The sequence below is a fragment of the Mustela erminea genome, chromosome 12, assembly GCF_009829155.1.
Source record: "Mustela erminea isolate mMusErm1 chromosome 12, mMusErm1.Pri, whole genome shotgun sequence".
Lineage (NCBI taxonomy): Eukaryota > Metazoa > Chordata > Mammalia > Carnivora > Mustelidae > Mustela > Mustela erminea.
In genome coordinates this window covers 82,387,670-82,407,373 of record NC_045625.1, presented here as the reverse complement: position 1 = coordinate 82,407,373, position 19,704 = coordinate 82,387,670, and the positions used below count along the sequence as shown (strand labels likewise).

General features: G+C 38.1%; 1 protein-coding gene across 3 annotated transcripts in view; it reads right to left on the bottom strand.

Moving 5' to 3' along the window:
* Window positions 1–317: 317 nt before the first annotated feature.
* The window catches only part of PTAR1 (protein prenyltransferase alpha subunit repeat containing 1), a 50,282-nt gene continuing 30,895 nt past the window's right edge, over window positions 318–19,704 (bottom strand). The window contains exons 5-8 of one of the 3 annotated variants that reach the window (XM_032307504.1): window positions 18,254–18,467; window positions 11,849–12,147; window positions 9,429–9,463; window positions 318–9,347 (exon numbers count right to left, since the gene is read on the bottom strand). In XM_032307504.1, the coding sequence (XP_032163395.1) occupies window positions 9,121–9,347; window positions 9,429–9,463; window positions 11,849–12,147; window positions 18,254–18,467 (775 nt within the window). In that variant the 3' untranslated portion in view covers window positions 318–9,120. Of the gene's footprint in view, window positions 9,464–11,848; window positions 12,148–18,253; window positions 18,468–19,704 lie in introns of all 3 variants that reach the window. The other 2 variants (XM_032307505.1, XM_032307503.1) reach the window with 2 other exon arrangements.

The window sequence follows — 19,704 nt, the reverse complement described above, 5'->3', positions numbered from 1 at the left end:
CTATGCCTTCGTTTAAAATGTAGGAGAAGAAGCAAATCTAGTTATAATGACTTTCATAAGTCACTTAGTCATTATTAATGCACTCTAAAGACAAGTGTGACAATTTCTTTAATTTGTTTTTGACATTTTTTTAATGTCCTGGACACAAATGGCATTTTTAATTCTTTCTAAACTGTAAGTAATCAATTTGCTGAGACAACCGCTCCCACACCCACCCCACTACGACCATTACAGCAATTAAACAGGACCGCTTGGCAGCCTGGAGCTGAGGTTAAAACACTGAAACAGCAAAAATAAAATCACACTTTACACTCATCTTAGGAGATGAAAAGTTTACTTAGAAATTGCAAACATTTAGCAAAGATAAGACATAAACACTATTTTCCATCGTCTACAGAAATACAGTAATTTATAGCTGGCTTGGTACATGATCACATGATAAAACAATCTAATGGAAAAAACCAATGGTTCATTCTACTTTTCTGCCACTTGTAACAACTTAATAAGTGTACCAGTAACTACTGGAAGACAGATGCAGAGGAAGATTAGAATCCTAGGGCTGTTTGTTAATACATATTATTATAAGAATTAATATAAAAACAAGTACAGATATACAATTAACATGCAATTTAAGCTATTATTTTGAAGAAACAGGACAGAATTTAGTGAACACATTGAAAAATGTGTTAATAATGTGTTGTTATAGTGAACATATCATGGTATTTTACATGGCATGGAATTTCTTCCTCCTTAAATAATGCTTGGCAAATTGGAACAGATTGAGCTAGTTCTACAGCAAATTTAAAATGAAGACAATATGGATAACTGTTAGATACTTTTCTAAGTATACTAAATAATTTTTAAAGTACCATGATTTCATGCCTACCTCACCACCTCCCAATTTAAAATAAAGTCGTACTTTGTACCCTATGAACCTGCACTGTCCAATATAGCAGCCCTTAGCCACATGGCTATTGGAGCACTTGAAATGTAGCTAGTCAGAACTGACATGCAATGTAAGTGCAAAATACACAATGAATTTTAAGAACTTACAATAGGAAAAAAAGGGCAAAATATCTCCATAATTTTGTATACTGCTTATATACTGAAATGATATTTTAATATACCAGGTTAATTAAAATATAAGTTAATGTCACTGGTACCTTTGTTAATACACCTGCTAGAAAATTAAAAATTACATATGTGGCTCCCATTTATTTCTATTGGACAGTGCTAATACAATTAATCTATACTCATATACTCATCATATTAGCCTTCGAATTTAGCATCATAATTTAAGCACTCTGGAGAACTAAGTCCCAGAACACCATAAGCACCCTCTGCACATACTTTACTGCAAAATTTATTTTTATCCCTCTGCAAGGTATACATTTTAAGTATAAAAAGAATTCACAAAATATTTAATCCTTAAAATATGTGAATTAGTACACTGTGAGAGCTAAAAGAACGTCTAATGCAGACTGTTACATTGAGAAAAGTAGTTTAAGAGAAACAGCAATGCAATCAGAGGGAAGACAATTAGTATCTTCAGTAAAATAAGTTAGCCAAACTTATCTTTAATGCCCAGGATCTGCCTTTGCACCACAGATCAGATATGTAACTTGTCCATTTAACCACAACCTACAGGAAGATCTTAAAACAACATCAACTGGAACCTAAATACTCCATTTCTGAAAACTCTTCAACAATGTAAAGTTCATACACATGGTCCATTCTAAAAACAGAGTACACATGGTATTGAGAGCCATCCCGTAAATTAAAGTCCCGCAGGGTTAAATAAAGTAAGCAACCGCTTAGTGTCCAAGAGACTTGGATTAAAAAAAATTTTTTAGAGGCTATAAAAAACATCACTGACCTTTTATCATTTTCTTCCCCTCCTCTGTTTTTTTGTTTCTGTAGTAGTGTGCATAAATATCTAGCATATTTATACCACATCGTTTTTATTCTGTCCATCTCAAGTACAAGTTAACCTAGAACCCATTTAGTCCTTCTCCTAGGAACAACACACATCAAACTAGAACACTGACAGTGGTCACCACAGTCAGAAGCCAGCATCACAGTCAGGCATCAAGAACCTCGCCAGGAGGCAATGCCCAGTTATACTGGTGCTACACTCTGTTCTTCCCAGCTCAGGTTGGAATGTTTGCTTTTAAACTGTTTAAATGTGTTCACATTGGGCAAGCTGTCAAAAACGCTCTGAAAGCCACAAATTAAGAGATTCTGAAACAAATATCATTCATAAAAATTTCTCCCTCATATTAAAGATGCTCTGAGAAAACAAGGAAGTACAGGCTATTGAAAATAACTTCACATTTCACCACTACCACTTTTAAGACACTGGAAAGCAACTGAGATCTGGGGAGAAATGAGCAGTACCTAAGACAGGTAATACTAGGTCATACTAGGTATACCAGTGCAGAAATTGACTGCAGAAGTCTACAGCCACTCCCTCTCGAGTTCAGCAGCCTATTAGGACATTTACTCACATTTACTAATGTCTTGCACAAAAAGATACTGCTTAAACTTTTCCCATCTCCTACCTTCAGACCATGTTCTACACAAAAGTATTTGTATCACATGTTACTAACTCCAGCCTAAATAAGCTTAGTAATTCATGTCAAATGATATAGTTTTTCAGTCCCAAGCATATATTACTCTAAAAATATACTCCTCCATGAAAAGATAACTGTTAGTTTGATGGCAGATCAATAATGAACTATTTATTGAGCACCTACTATGACTGCAGTCTATACTCATTCTTTAACGGGTAAGAAAAAAACACCTGCTTCAAATGCAAATTTCTATTAGAAATGCTCATATAGTATCTTTCCACCAGCGAGGGATGATACTATATGAGCATTTCTAACAGAAAGCTGTGTGAGTCACTGTTTGAACATGTGAAATTGTTCATCCCTAGGGCATGAAAAACCTCAGATTTATTACTAATCACTTTACAGGGATAAATTAACATTTGAAGAATGCCGTATAGTACTTTGAGGAAGCGATGGCCATACATAAAATTAAGACCGATTCCCTAAAGATATGGAAGAAAAGCCAGAATGTCATGGTTGATAATCCTCCAAAGACAGAATAATAGTTTACACAAATATCTCTGGTTAATTCAGGCAAATGGCACTTGTGCTGGGTTTCTAACTTTGCTCGAGGGGGCTGGTTTAATAAAGAAAACTACCTTTAAATAGGAGCACTTTAAGCAAATACGAAAATAAAAACCCTTTAAATAAAATTCTCTGTAAAATCACTATCTAAGTTCAAGTTCCAAGTCTCACTTAAATGTCCACACATACATGTATGTGAATGCACACACATATATGCCTTCAAAGTATCTAAATTTCACTTACGGTGTTTTGCGCAGCTGTATACCTTGCCTTTTATGTTTGAGCCGAATTGTGTATCTTCAGCACAATACTGTGTTTCTCCTGAAGCTGAGAATGTGGGCAATGGTGAGGACACAGAGCTAAGCTACTTTCTAGCCTTCAGCAATTCTGACCTGTTGGATCCCTGCAAGGTACCAGGCATGATGCGGTGTACTGGACACGTGCAGGGTTTCTTTCAGGGAAGCTGAAGTTTTAAGAACCAAAAACAGTTGTCGGGTTGAAAACCGATAGTAATTTTCTGAACAGGATTTCCAAAAACAGAATGATGTCAGCTAAAACACCCCCAACTTCTGCCCAACGTGGAAAACAATAGATTACAGAAATCGTTTCCATAGGAGATGTGTAAGAGAACATTCATAATAGGGCCACAGGGACTGAAGCAGCGAGACGAACAATGAGGCGGTCACAGAGCGTCTAGGGGCTACTGCACGGGTAGTGGTTTATAAAAAATACTATCTATACTAAAGTTTTAAGAGCTAGTAATATATTTAATGTATTTTTGCCTTTTCTTTTTTTGACACTGAATATAAAATTTTGTCCTAAATTTACTAAATCTTCTACACCCTGAGGAATAACAGATTAATGAAAGAAATGCCAGGGTTAGCTTTGTGAACCATATTATTGTCCAAAAAGCACAACCTATAAAGAGCTAATATTCTTGGAAGCACAAAGTTTCATCTCCAGACTAAGCTAATGCTCTCTATTTTTTTTTGAGCAGAGTTTGGTTTTAAGTGTTAACATGGCCTAACAAAAATACAGATGTTCAAATTGAGAGCCAGAGGCACACCCTGACACACACACACACACACACACACACACACACACACCCCAGATCTACAACTGACACAATGGTTTTCTGTCTCCACTATAAACTATGACATATTGCTGCCATTTAGGAATATATTATTCAACAGTCCTCGGAAAAGCACTTTGGAGTCTTTAGCTGTATATTTTTATGAAATTACAAGTTATTTGCTATCTTGAAATAGGGACTTTTCTATTTCTCCCCTCTCCATACCCAAATACAACATGCCACATTTTAAATTTCACCTTAGTATTTACTTTTTTTCCTTCAACATGGAATTTGGAAGGGAATTCTTAAAGTCCTTAAATTGAGGCAAAAGATTCATTTAGAACAATCATTCGGCCTTCTTGTAGGGCACAGTGCCACTCCTTCCCTTGACCTTGGGCTGCCCAGGCTTCATGCTGTTCCTTAAATACAGACATGCTTACCTCTAAATACAATGCCTCTGACCCCCAAAAAGTTAGTTGCTACAGAAAAAGAATGAATTCTTCTTGGTAGGATGCTTAAAAATACTAACTAAGAAATACAAACCAAAGCATCCTACCTGCTCATATCAGTATCTCATTAAAGGATCAAACTCCATGGGACCAGACCTAACTGGAATCAATGTAACGAATTACAATCAACAGTTTGATAAAACTTCCATCCTTTGTTTTCTACCTGAACATTAAATATAATCTTGTTCCCTCTAGAAAGAAGAAAGGCACTCAAATTAACACAGTATGTTTAGCTATTTTTAAAAGACATAGTGTGACAAGAATTTTCAGGATTGATTTTTTTCCTGCCCACTACCTTCATGCCCCTGAATTTATCTATGCCTTCTTGTGCCTCCACGTACACCTCCATTCAACAGGAGCACACTGAGAGTACATGTGGGCACGGGGAGGTGGCAGCATGCCAAGTACCAGGGTCTGCACGGTTCTGTTTGAGACATTTACTCAGAAGACAAAAGTTAATAATGCTGTTCAAATTTTCTAGAATATTTTAAATACTTTAAAGTTTTAAAATATAATTTTCTAGTAACAAAATAACTGTAAGCTTACAAAAACTTTCTGCAAAAAAAGAATATATGTTATTCCTTTTTTTTAACTAAATCTTTAGTATCTTCTATAATTAAGAGGGACTAAGAGATTACACTGTTGTACAGCAAGAGGCAGTTGTACTCCTAAATTATATTTAGCCCATGCCAGATACCATATTGTGCTACAGAAAATTACTACTGTTAATTTGTTCTCAACAGTATTAAAAGTTCTCCTTATATAATAAGCATGAATTGACACTACCTGAATACGTGGAAATCACACAAAGTCTACCACCATATATACGCTTTCTTATCAACTGCCACAGAAAAGTCCAGGAACTTTTGTTTTCCTATCTTGTGTCACATAAGCCCTCATCTGAAGATTTAAATGGCTCTGGGTGACAACCTGCATAGGTTTTATCCTATTAACAATGAAGTCCTGAATTTAATTAGAACCGTACCACAGGAATAAGGGATATGATTTAGAGTCTGAGCCCAGGGTTTCCAAAGAGGTAATAGAAAATGCTAAAACCTAGAAAAGAAAAAGGGGATATTAATAGGTAACTAATCCTAAAGTTTTTAAAAAATGACTTATTGATCATTTTTATTTTATTAGGTTTAAGAAATACCTAAAAGGTCCACAATTCAAGCTGGGGAGGAGAAAAGGAGAAGCATAAAATGACTATCCAGGCACAAATACAGATCACCAAGTCTTTGAAATCAAAGAATTTCTTCAAATGCCCCAGTGTCTCTGGCTCTGTGGCAAGATCTGTCCTCCAGTATTAAAAATGAACAGAAAGTAGTGTTCTTAATGCAAACGAGCTTTGTTCTGTGAATTTTTAATATATATTTAAAGTACAGTTATTTCATAATTATAGAATGCCTTTCTTGGCTGGGATTTAATGAACTTAAACAAGGTAGATAAATGAAGAAAAAAAATCTAAACTACCTTACTGTATATGTAAAAGCTCACTTGAAGTATCATGAATCGAGAATATATCATTCATTCACAATCCATTGCTCTAATCTGTTAATTTCTCAATCATAACTCATTCTATGCATTACTCATGATCAATCTCTCCCTTCTTCAAACAGTTAATCATTTATTAATTTGATAAATATTTAATGAGTCCTCACAATGTGCAAGGCACACAGTATAATGTGAGAACACCATATTAACAAAATAGGTGTACTTAAAAAAAGGTGGGATGAGGGAGGGTGGTGGTGGTGGAGGTATTTACAGATCTTATTGCTTTTGGCTTGTCAGTAGTGTTCTTGATCCACAGGAAGGTACCATAGCCTACTATTCTCCCAATGGAAGTTTGATGAAATGTGTGTCAATCCAAACTATCTTTTCGACAATGACTTACTTATAAGAAAAAGAAAAAAAAAAAAGACTAACAAGTCCCTGAAAATAGACACACCTTTCCACTGCATAAACTCATCCAAAGAGATGTTATCACGCCCCAGCTAATGAGTGTAGATGCCAACCACTTAAGAGAAAAACAGAACCATTTGGGCAATACTAGGTTCTTCTGTGAATGAACACTTGAAAAATGCAAATTATAGAAATAAAGTAGCACATAAAAGTCACAAACAGTAAATATCCTTTAGATATTTGTATTTTTACTCCCTACTCAAAACGTTATTAGGAAGACAAGAGACCAAGGTATCTTATAGGACTGCATGGCTTCATAAAGGGGTGGATTAAGGGCCTTAAAACACATGAAGACAGATAACATCAAAGATGGAGGCTATAAAAAGGCGGGGGCCGCGATCAAACTGAGCTGATGTTTTACAGGGTCTTGTCTCTACTCCTGTCCTGACACTCTCACATCAAAGCATAAGAAGCCCTAGTACTTGGGATACTCAGACTGATGTGTGGAAAAAAGGTAATACTGAGTGAGGCCAGGATTTGGCAGCATGTATTTAGTGGAATGGGCTGACTCTCATGCCCTCTCTGTGTAGTCTCCCCACCATGCCCTGCAGGTGCTGAAAATCACAAACTAATGGTTTTATCCATAGAGGTCTAGGTAGACCTTGAGGTATTTGATTCAAAATAGGCTTTGTCCACAAAGGGCCACAGAATGATGTTCATAATGACAGTTATTTTCTTACCTAAATACTATGAAAACTATAAAAGGTTAATTTTGCCCCAAGAGAGAAAAGCAGCTTCTGTCTACCAAGAGCCAGGCTGAACAATTTTTCTGGTGTTCTTAAGTTTTACCGGACAGTTTGCTACTCATCAAAATCATGATGCACAAAAAGAACTCATTCTTCTCCTAAACTTAAGGCAGTGTGCCTCTCTCAAGCCCAGGATTTCCATAATAGAAGACAGGAGAGGTTTGCCTTTCCCTAGGTCTGTCCCCTCACCCTACAGGTGACCTAGCGAGGCAAAAGGAGAGCAAGCAAAGTACGGTGGTCACACTTACTTCGGCCACTATTACATTCCGCACACATATAGGACAATAGGCAGTTTCTGTCATTAGGGGAACTTAGAGGGGCAGATCATTTTAGTATTTTGTGTGTGTGTGTGTGTGTGTGTGTGTGTGTGTGTGTTTAATGGGGAATGAAACTCCGTGGAAAGAGGATAGAGAGTATCTTCAGTACACAACCTCAAAAGAAGACAATTAAGGAAAAACATACAAAAGTAAAAGTGTCAAAAAATATGGAATGGATTGGGAAAATAAAGAAAAGGATATGTGGAGAGGAAATAACAAACACAGACCATTTATATAGGGGAAAATAGATTAAGAAAGTAAACATTACAGGCCCTTTTCCCACCCTGCCTCACAGACCTGAAAAACCCAGCCCTTATTATTGAAAAGATAAGATATAGCTGTGAGGTGGCTACTTTGGTACCTCATCCCTGATAAGTTTAATATCAAAGTCTTTAAGTTTTTTTTTTTTTTTTTTAAACAAAGGTTGAAGAATTAATCTTCAAAAGCTATTCTCTCCTCTGGCATTTACCAGCAAACTTTTAACAATCGCTTCATAAAAATTTTGTAGTTTAAGTATATCCTCAGGAACTTAAATTTTTAAAAAGAAAGATTTTTATGGATACATTTCCATGCATATTTTCCCCACTTTTCATGGTGAATTTAAAAGGGAAATAAGTAGTAGGAACTAAAAATGACATTTCAGGTTTAAACAACAAATGATGTTTATATGGGCTAACTTGAGTGTTTTTGGCCTATACCAAATTTGAGGTAAAAAGAATCTATCAAAACTAGTAATAAAAATAATTTCCCAGTCCTGTAATTACATAAACTCTTAAAATTCATTTTTCTTTTAAAATAACCATTTTAAAATGGATTACACATTGGAAGCCTGTTTTTATATAAATTCTAATACTTCTGACTTTGGTTACATTGGTCAATAACTTGAATAGAGAAAGAGAAATGATTTATATTTTCACAAATCCATCTATCTGGCCACTTGATTTCCAAAACAATAATTAGATATGAGTAATTCTGAGCTTGTATTATTCTAAAGCTGAATAACATAAATTTTTAATTAAAAACAAACAAACAAACAAAAAACCAGCCTACGCAGCAATTGCACTGAGGTGGGTAGACGTGTCTGTGAATCAGTCAGGAGAACCAAATGAGAAGAAGCTACACGTACAGAATTATAAAGGATGAGAAGTTAAGAAAAAAAAAATTAAGACTCACTGTTTAGCAGGAAGAAACTACACAGTTATTTTATCCCCAAAGGAATGCCAGTTCTTAACAAAATAAATAAATGAAACATTCACTACGGACTTTTAACCTAAAGATGAAGACCACATCATAGCAAACAGTTCGTGCAACTATGTAAGGAAGAAGGAAAGCAATACTGCACTAGAAGGGTGGCCTCGCAGAACTAATCTACCTCTTTCACTGACTCAACGTAACCAGCCATTTCCTGTAGGCATTGGCAAACCTGGCCTGCTCTACGTTCCGGCAGGTGGACAATACTTGATCGATGAACCTATGCTCCATTTCCAGGCCCCGGGAGTCAGGAGCTGGGGTCCGCTTCAGGCGTTTGGTTTCCTGGGAATAGCCTTGCTTGCTACAGTCATTCAGCCCGTCCACCTCCATGGCCTGAGACACGTGTGGGCCTGCTGGGATGAGGTGCAAGTCACTCCGAGTCCCCCCAGGGCTGTCTGCAGGTGACAACTGGGTCACACTGTGAGGAAACCTACCACTTAAGTGATGCTGAAGGTAGAAAATGTGCCGCCTGGGAAAGAGGAGGGTGAGAAAGGGAACACAGAGAAGAAAAATCATTATCGTGAAGTCAAGCTTTTCAGGGCAGAAAAAAACCCACAATAGTAATAAGTTGATAATTTCAAAACATACGGTGCTCATTTTGCCCGCCCCCCCTCCCCTCCCCTTAGCCACCAGAGTCACCTGGAGGCGGGGAGGAGGATCAATGACCTAAGTCTGCATATTCAGACCGGAGTCTTACAAGCCCAGATTACTGGACTGTTCGTGAGAAAGAATCCTACATATGACCCCAAAGGGTTTTGGGGTTTTTTTGTTTTTTGACCCCAAAGGATTTTTATACCATTGACTGAGACGATGATAATCACTTGGAATTGTTACTCTTTGTAACCACAATACAAAATGAGAAATAGGTCTTAGCCCAATTTCTGCTATTAAAAAACAAAACAGAAGCAAAAATTAACTTCACTGATATCCTAAAACAGAAGTGATTTAGGAACAAGGCGATTAAATAGCTCATCCAGAGGCTTTTAGTCCATGGCCTCTATCTTCTATATTTTCTTTAGTAAGAACATGTATTATCTAAAAACCAACTGAACTTTTCCTAAAACCCACCACTACAGTCTCATTAAATATTACATGCAGTAGGGGTGTGCTGGGCTCTGAGCAAAGCATGTAAAAGGCACAGCTCTTGCACTTCCTCTAAGGAGAGCAGTTCTCCTGCCCTTAGGCTCATCTAGAGTTATTTGATTTTGTTTGTTTGCTTGAAGATTTTATGTATTTATTTGACAGAGAGAGAGAGAGACAGTGAGAGAGGGAATACAAGCAGAGGGAGCAGGAACAAGCTCCCCCTGAGCAGGGAGATCGGTGCGGGGCTCCATCCTAGGACCCTGGGATCATGACCTGAGCGGAGGGCAGATGCTTAACAACTGAGGAGTTATTTGTTAACAGTGAAGACCTATGTGTCTAATCTACAAAAATTCTGACTCAGTGGGGGTGCACATCTCCTGTTCACAACTGGTAAACTACATAGATTCTAGGTTGTTCTATCTCATTATTCATATTAGCAACTCTAAGCCCTTGAAAGAGAATTCTGTTCATTTTCCCAGCATATTCTGGAGTAGACAGGGAGCATATGATTTACCCATTTTATAGAGGATAAAACTTAAAGGACAGATAAGGTGCCTCAAGGCAATGAATGAAGAGCCAGAAACTGGCCTGTATAATATAGAGGTCATCTAAACTGTCACTTCTCCCCATGCCTCACCCCAAATTTCAATTAATCTTTATACAAGGCTTCTGCTAATAGCTATCTCTTAACACAAATACAATTTTTAAATTTTCTCAGCCTTGCTACTGATGCACCTAAATATAGAATAGCAACAGAAATCTATTAACAACAAAACAATATGGAAGTTAAGATCTTCTCTCTAGAAAATGTAGAGGAAGAGTGTCTTATTTTTATGAGAAAAATATTTTTCATGAAGGTGCCAAAGAGGGGAGTCTTCCGTCTTCTAAATACGAGCAGCAGCTGAATGCATCTCCTCAAATAGCCTACAAGATAGGCTAGACTGGCAAAAGGGGGGCAAATCTCAACAACTTTAAAAATACAAAAACATACAAATATTTAAAATGCCTACCTCCTGCCTGGTACAGCAAGTCCTTTGTTTATAAACAGAATCCTCTAGTCTGAAATAGAATCCATATTTATAGAGATGGGAGATGCCTCAAGAAAGAACCAATCAGGGGGTTCCCACACCTGGACTTCATTCCAATATGACAGTTATTTTACTGCCAAATGTACTCAGAACCCACATTATGAGGTTGTTCATTTCTTTCACTACTTCCTAATAATCCTGCCCTGTGTGTCAAGAGCTTATACTTAAGGAAATTTAATTTGCAGACTATCAATAAGCTTAACTATTCTCAAGGCCTAATCAATGGTCTACATTCGACTCTGCATCAAATTTACCTGTTAAGTTTTTTTGGTTTTTGTTTTTTTAAAGACTAGATGGCAGTGTTCCATCCCATATATATATATATATCTATATCTATATAGATATAGATATACATATATCTTTATATATATCTTTATTTATCAGAACCTCCAAGGAGAGAGTTGAGAAACTTCTGTTCACAATTTGGAAGTAAAAGAGGCTACTCTGTTGGACAGTCAAGCTTGAATACCCCCATCCTAAGCATTAGACAGAGATCTGCATGAGGAACCTCATATTGAAGATCATGAGGAAGAAGTATGGTAGCATAAACTCCTCTGAATTCACACAAAGCTCCACGATCAGTTACCTACCACCTGAGCAGGCAGGCGGAAGACAGAAGACCTTCTACAGCTCTCATGAACTCAAGCAGTTCCAAGCAGAAAATAGATTTTCTGTCCTCTTACCTGTGACACCAAAGGGTTTCATGTCCTGGGTAGGAATCAATAAGATCAGTGCTGAATTCAACTTCTTCTTCTAGAAGACGGGGAAGATTTATCCTCGCTTCCTCTGCTGAAGCTGCTGCTTCTTCATCTTTTAGAAGAGCTGGCTCACTTCTCAAAGGGTTTTGCTCCAATACAGAACCATCTACCACAGTTTGGCTTATCAAAGACTTTAACAAAAACTGGCGGTAGTGAAATCCACTGTGGTCTGAAACATGCATGGATGCCCAGTGTTTAGTAGAAGAGAGTTCATCAAGAAGAATCTTGTAGGAAGAAAAAAGGGAAGTGAGAAGAGGAACTGCTGAAGGAATTTCTTTCTCCATTAATGCTTTGCATTTCTCTTTGATTTATTTCTTGTATTTTTTGGTAACATTGTTTCTAACAATACTTTGTACACAATGTCCAACACAGTGGTGTCAGTTAGTGTAAGGTCAGTAAAGGCTAGTTTCCCCTTTCCCTAATAAAGTTGTAAGACGTGTGTGTGTATAGACACACATACACAGACATACACAATTTAAGGAGTTATTTGTCATTCTTTCTCTGGACCTTGACCAATCACATTCTGATTGGCACATACATAGAAAAACTATTCTAAAATAATGATGAACATTAGGGTGTTTATTTATAAGAATGCTGATGTTGAGAGAAAATATAAACTCAAAGGTTACTTTGATGAACTTTAATATTTAATGAACATTACAATATCTAACTTATTATTTGTTAAACAACTGATTCATTGTATTATTTGTTCTTCACTGTAGGTGCCATGAGGGCAGAGACGGTCAGTTTTGTTCACTATTAATTCTAAGGGCTTAGTACAAAAAATATGATGCATTAGTAACAGGAATTTTCAAGAGCGCATGATTTTCACTATTCATCTCAAACTCAATTAACATCAATGATAAATGGTTTTTTTTTTTAAGTAGAGGAGACAAAATTCAGCAGTGAATTAAGTCTTTGTATTATCAATCCTGCAAACTAAGCAACTTCAAATGGAATGATTAAAAAGAAAAGCAGCAGTTATGAAAAAATAAATTATTTGGCAGTGTCTTGGACAAGTAGCAAATGCAAATGGATTCTGATCAGCAAAAGCTATACTGGGGGCCTCCCACATGTCATTAGAGGACTTTCAGACCAGTTAAGAAAAAAAGACATATACTTGCCAACAGTGAATAATACAGACAGCACAAAGCCCAAGTGCTCCTGCTCTATCTGCTTTTCAAGGGTCCCAGGCGAAAGCCTTCTCTCATACTGAGAGTCCTCTCCATTCCTCACGGTTCCTTTCTTCCCTAGAAGAAATCTCTGCCTCTCCTGAACCTCCATGGTTCCTGTGTGTTCTACCATACGTATAGAATTTCTGCATATCTTTTCAACCCTACTAAATTCTTTAAGTTGTTGAAGATATTTATTCATTCCTAATTAATGCTTCCAACATTCTATACTCAATGGCATCAGAGTGAACACATAAGTATTTTATGAATGAATCAACGATTGAACTGAACAGTTTGATGAATTAAGTGACTAGTAGAGAGGAACAAGATTACTCCCAGCAAAGGGCAGTTGATATATATCAGTGAAATGCTTTAAGCCTCTCCTTTAAATTCTAATGAGTTTATTCAAAGCCAAACAGGTTTGTTCCAGAGCTGGTGAATCTCTGAGAAAGGGCAAACAAGACTGTTCATTTGATTATATGGTGAGCAATACAGCACTAGATAAACTACTACCTTAGAAAAATATATACTAACCCTGAGATTATTACATCTTTGAAGAATTAACCTGCAGGATATTTAGGCAGTAATACATCAGCTTTTTAATTCTGGTTTGGTAGGGTTTCTTAATACAGATTGAAAAGAGTACGAAACTGTTTCAAGGGAATTTCCGTAACATGAAAAACCTTTAGATTATTTCTTATTGCACGTTTCTATACGTGAAATTTTTAATTATTTTAATTTCAAGACAAAAAATAGCACATATATGACAGATTTTCAACAATATGAATGTAATTCCTTTAAAAATTTTTCTCAGACTTTTTAAGAGAAAAATTCTCTATATTCTTTGCCCTTTCTATATTTAAGAGGCATACTAAATGAGAAAAGAAACTTCAACAGGAATTTTGGGGCCTTTTTTTCACTAAAATCAAAAGGGACAGAGATATAAACAATATTTTTTCCCGACAATTTCTTAGCTATTCTTGAAGTTTTATTCTTCCTAATGTACTTCAGAACCAGTTTTTGAAGTTGAAAAATAAACTGGTGGTTTTCAGTATATACACAGACTTGTGCAGCCATCACTGCTGTCTCTTTTCAGAACATTTTCATCACCTCCCAAATTCCTATTAGGAATCCTATTAAGAGTCCCCTAAAACTCCATTCCCTTCAGCCTCTGGCACCCACTAATGTGCTCTGCCCATTCTGAATGTCATATAAATGAAATTATAGAAGATGGGCATTCTGAACCTGGCTTCTTGCTATCAGCATGTTTTTAAGGTTCATCCACATATCAGGACTTTGTTCCTTTTTATGACTGAATAACATCCCACTGTATGGATATACCACACTGTATTTATCTACCCTCAGATACTGGACGTTTGAGTTTTTACTTGTTTTTGGCTATTATGAATTATGCTGTTACAAACACTGCTGTAACGAGTTTTCCATTCTGTGGGATATATACCTAAGAGTAGAACTGCAAGGTCATATGTGGTAATTCTAGGTTTAATTTTTTGAGGAAATGCCAAACTGCTTTCCATAGCAGCTGCATCATTTCACATTCCTACCAGCATGTATAAGGGTCCCAGTTTCTCCACAACCTTGTCAGCACTTTGAACGTGTTTTTCATTTCAGCCATCCTACTTGGTATGAAATGGTATCTCACTGTGGTTTTGATTTGCATTTCCCTGATGGCTAATGATGCTGAACATCTTTTCATGTCTTTATTGGCCATCTGTATGTCTTTTTTTTTTTGCAGAAATGGCCCTGTGTGCTTTCTCAGGTGACATACCATTATCAACTTTTAATTGGCTAGTAGTAATAAATTCTGTTCAACTTTTGAGTTTTTCCTCTCACCCCACCCTCACAAATGAGGCTATTTTAAAATTTACTTAAATAAATATCTACCTAAAACACACACTCACCACAGAAAATAAAACAGAAAATAAAAAACTCGTGATTCCATCCTTTAGCACTGTTCACGATTCTTTATTCTCTCTCTCTCTCTCTTTTTTTTAACTAGAAAATGAATACGTGTATATATTATGGAAACACAAGCCAATATATCTAATAGCACTGTGTGTGTGTATATATGTTAAGCAGTTACAATACGTCAAGCACTGCTCCAAACACTAAGATCTCATTCAAAGCTAATAATATATTAAAAAATTATATTAGGGCCATCTCATATTTAGTTTTAAAAATTCTTATCCTATAGTGAACTTTTTCTTTAAATACTCTTCCAAAATATAATTTTTAGTAACAATAAAATATTCCAATATGTGGTAAACTGCAATGTAACTGATCTGTTATTATTGGAGGGTTAGACTGGTTCTACTTTTTCACTATTATAACTAGCATTTCTATATATCAAACTTTCATATTTAATAGCCTGTGTTTATTGAACACTTAGTACGATCACTTCTGATGGCCACTTTACGTGGATTTCCCATTTAATTCACATCACTCAGTAAGGTAGGAACTTTCACCTGTCCCATTTTACTGATGAAGAAACTAAAAGTTAGAGAGGTTAAGAAATTTCTCCAAGACCAAACACCAAAATGGTGGTATAGTCAGGATTCAGATTAGGTCTGTCTGACCAATGAGAGGAGCCTTTAATTACTACACCACCATACTGTACCTCCTGGTATTTCTTTAGGATGAATTCCCATAAGCAGAAATCCTAGATGAGAAAGAACACACCTTTTTTTGTAGAGTCAGATAAATGCTGCCATGTTGTCCTTCAGTAAGATCCCACCAATTTCTACAATGCTTGCTTTCATAGCCGTATCAATGCTGTATACCAGCACTTTTAAAAAAATTTTCTTGGGAAGGTGCCTGGGTGGCTCAGTTAATTAAATGTCTGCCTTAGGCTAAGGTCATGATCTTGGGGTACTGGGATCGAGCCCCACATCAGGCTCTCTGCTCAGTGGGGAGTCTGCTTCTCCCGCTCTCTCTGCCCCTTCCCCCAGCTTGTGCTATCTTTCTTAAATAAATAAAATCTTTAAAAAAAAATCATTTAAAATTTCCCAAGTAAAAAGATGTCAGCTCATTTTATATGTACTTTTAAGCTACTTTAGACCAGTGGTACTGCTGTGATGACTGCCTCTAACAGACAAAGCACAGGAAGGCATGATCTCCTAGCTGGGCCCAGTGGCTTCTAAGAACAGAAAGAGGATTGTGCAAATTCAGCATTCTTCCCTGGACAGCTGCAGTGGCAGGAGGAAAGGAAGAGTATGGAGCTCAACCAAGGGCAGGGCACAGCCGGCGGACAACATGTGAGCCTAGCAGTGGACTCAGGCCGCTGAATCAACACACCATTAATGAGTTGTCATCTTCAACATCAGATAGCCTCAAAAATATAAGAATTTCACTTTACCCCCGTGTTCTTTATTTTAAGGGAATGCCACTTTAAAGGGTCCACATCAAGGCAGGCAGGTCTCCAAAGACTGTTCAGCTTACCTGGATTCTGCCCTTCTCAGGCCCCATGCCCCTTCCCAGCCCCTACACACTATGAAGTTGTGGAGTTGAGATGACCAGACTCCGTAAGAACTCCCTTATCAACCACAGCCCGCCAGATGACTTGAACTTGTTCCTCCGGACTCCTGAAAATGTAGCAGCCTTCCTTCTGGCAGCTGTTTCCAATGAGCCCAGCCTAGATGAGAAGCCATTTCTGTGCTCCCACTGTCCGCTGTGCTTCCCTCGGCTCCTGGGGGTCAAACTGCTTTGTGAGTGCTGGTATCCGTTTTCTCAACTAGATTTTCAATTTGCTGAGAGCAATCTCACTGTCATTATGCCACACCCAGCATATAAGGCATTGTCTGGGAATGAAAGAGTTTCAGTACTTTTTCATGAATAAATTACATTGAGTTGATCAAGCAAACTGGGAGCCAGTTTCACCTAAACTTTCTATCTGTGAGGAACAGAGAAAGGAACTAAAATACGGTAAGCCTCTATTAGGTGCCCAGTACTTTACACACATGAACTCAAATTGTCAGAATAATCCACTGAGGCAGGCAGTGGAGCTGGTATTTCACAGATGAAACATGAAAGCCTTACTTTTCACACATAGCTAGTAAGGCCAAAATGTGAAGCCAGGTCAGTAGGATTCTGTCTTTGCTCTTTTCACTCCTTTAAGAGGCCTCCCCTCCTGAAACACACAACTGGTGGGGAAGGGCTCCTCTTCCAGAACTGTTGGCTTCAAATTCCCCAGAAATGAAAACTCTTATTTACCCTGGAGGAATCTCTGGCTGGGACACGGAGTGGGGAGAGGGGATGAAAGAAGGGGCTGGTGAACGAAATGAGAGACCGCTTCCCAGCTAATCTGAAAGTACCACTTGAGGTGTTCTGGCCCCTTTAAGTCGTCTCAAGCCTGAGCAGCTCTCAGAGCAGGGCCCTACATTCTTATGGCACTGAAACGTAAGAAGTGAAGAAAAATATAGAGAAGCTATAGTACGTAAGAAGGAGAAAAGGATACTGGCTCTTGTCCTGATGAACAGTAAGTGACGCAACTGTGGCTAAGTCTAAGCCACTAACATTCTCTGGAAACTTCGATCTCCTCATTTCTAAACTGAAGGGTCTAGACTATGACAGCTTCCAACTCAGCTCTGTCTCCAGATAACCCCCCGAGCCCCGTGAAAAATACTGATGTTAAATCCTACCCTCTCCCCAATTTAGTAGGCCTGGGGTGGGACTCAGAAATCCTAATGTAATTTACAGACGTAGGCAAGTTTGGGAACAGCGGGTGAGGTCTCTTCCCTTCCCAGGAGAGGAGATGGTGAGAAGGCAGCCAGCTGATTCAGCACATGAAGTCACACGAGCAGAGACCACTAAGAAAGAGCAATTCCAGCGCTATGAGGCCAATAATCCCTTCCTGTTTCAGCGCAAAATGAATTATGGCCAGTCTTCTTACTGCTTAAACTGGTCCTCATTCTACCAATATACTAACCCCAAGAGCGCCAGAAACTGCACTGGTGAGAAATGCAAACTTTTTAAATTGCCGGGGTTTCCTTGGAGGGATCAGCTGCTAGATCCTTCCCATGCCGCTAGGTCATTAGTTCCTCTACTTTCCTCCTTAAAAGCTCTTCTGAGGAGGAACTACTGTCAGAAGACTTAAAGGGCAGACAGGGAATGTGGCTCGGGAGACGAAGAACAGCCTTACCTTCACGTCTAGCTTGGCCAGGTGCTGGAGAACCCAGATGCGATGGGACCAGGCATTGTAGTTGCTCGGGTACCTGCCTGCTGCTTCGCCACAGACTTCCATCTCTTCTTGGATCAGCCTCTGTGTGCTTTCTGCAGGAACTGTTCCCAAGTTTCCTTTCACCACAAAGGAAGGCAAGGAGGTTTCCTGAATGAGCTGTTGTAGCACCCATCGCCTGTGAAGGTCCATGTGGAATGAAAATGAGGAAAGAACGTAAACCGGAGAGGTGCAAAACAATGCAAAATGCAAAACAGTGCAAAACAATCCCTGTCCACGAGCCCAATTTTGGGGGAGGTGGGATTATCCTGTTGTTTTTGTTTTTAAAGATGTAATTAACTTCGGCAGCATGGATGGGGAGGGGGAAGAAAGGACAAAGAGGAAAGAGAAACCTTTCTAGAACATTAAAATCTGTCAGAAAGAGAATGCCTCAACTCCAACATAACAACTCAGAAACTCCACTTGGCCAGAAAATGCAAAGACAAGGTGCGAACGTGGAGGGGGACTGCAGTGCTGGAGGGGATATTCATTAATGGCTGGTAGATACCAGAGGAGGAGTCACAGTTCACATCTTTAATTACACTTGCATGCCTCACCCTATGTGTATTTGCTGCAAACAAGAAGCTGCATTACGACTGCTTTCATGAACGGGGATTCTATGTTACAGCACAGAATCTGGGAGGACACAAATACAATATAATTAGTTAAAACTAGGAGGAGGTTTTAAAATGTCTTTATCCACAAATACTTCCCTTGTCTAAGATTTTCATTAGCACGCTTATTTAAATGAAAAGCATTAAAAAAGCATCGCTGAGCCACTTAATGTGCTTAGTTTTTACAAGTATTTTCTCGTAAGAAGCATTCTTTTAGATTAAAAATTTCCAACCCAGAAGTTACTAGAAATTGAGTAAGAAAACTCATTTTGTCATTTTCAAATAGAAGTTTTTTTTTTTTAACTTAACTTCTAAAACAAAAGCTTGCTTTATATAAAATATTAGACAAGCCTAGAAACTGGAATGCATATTCAACACGGCTCTCCCCAGCCACCGCTCCTTTCCAGACCGCCACACACACAAGCCACAGGCCTCTTTGAAGGGCCATCCCGATTCCTACTACGGAAAAACAACCAGCATGGAAGTAGCTGATCTGCAGTGCTAGTCAAAGGCAAGATCCTAGTGAAGATACCTCGAACTGACTAAGATCCTAAAAATGCTCAGGATTTAAGAAAAGTTGTAAGCAGCTTAGTAAACCGAAAACAGATTTCTCTGAAGAATTTCCCCGCTGACCCCAGGAAGCCAGCCCACACCATCTCGTTTAGTCAAAACTGAGTAGTTCCACAGAGTCCAAGTGGAATACGCTCCAGAGAGCCAGGATGGCGAGGAGAATTTTCACGTGCACTGGGGCTGACTCAGGCC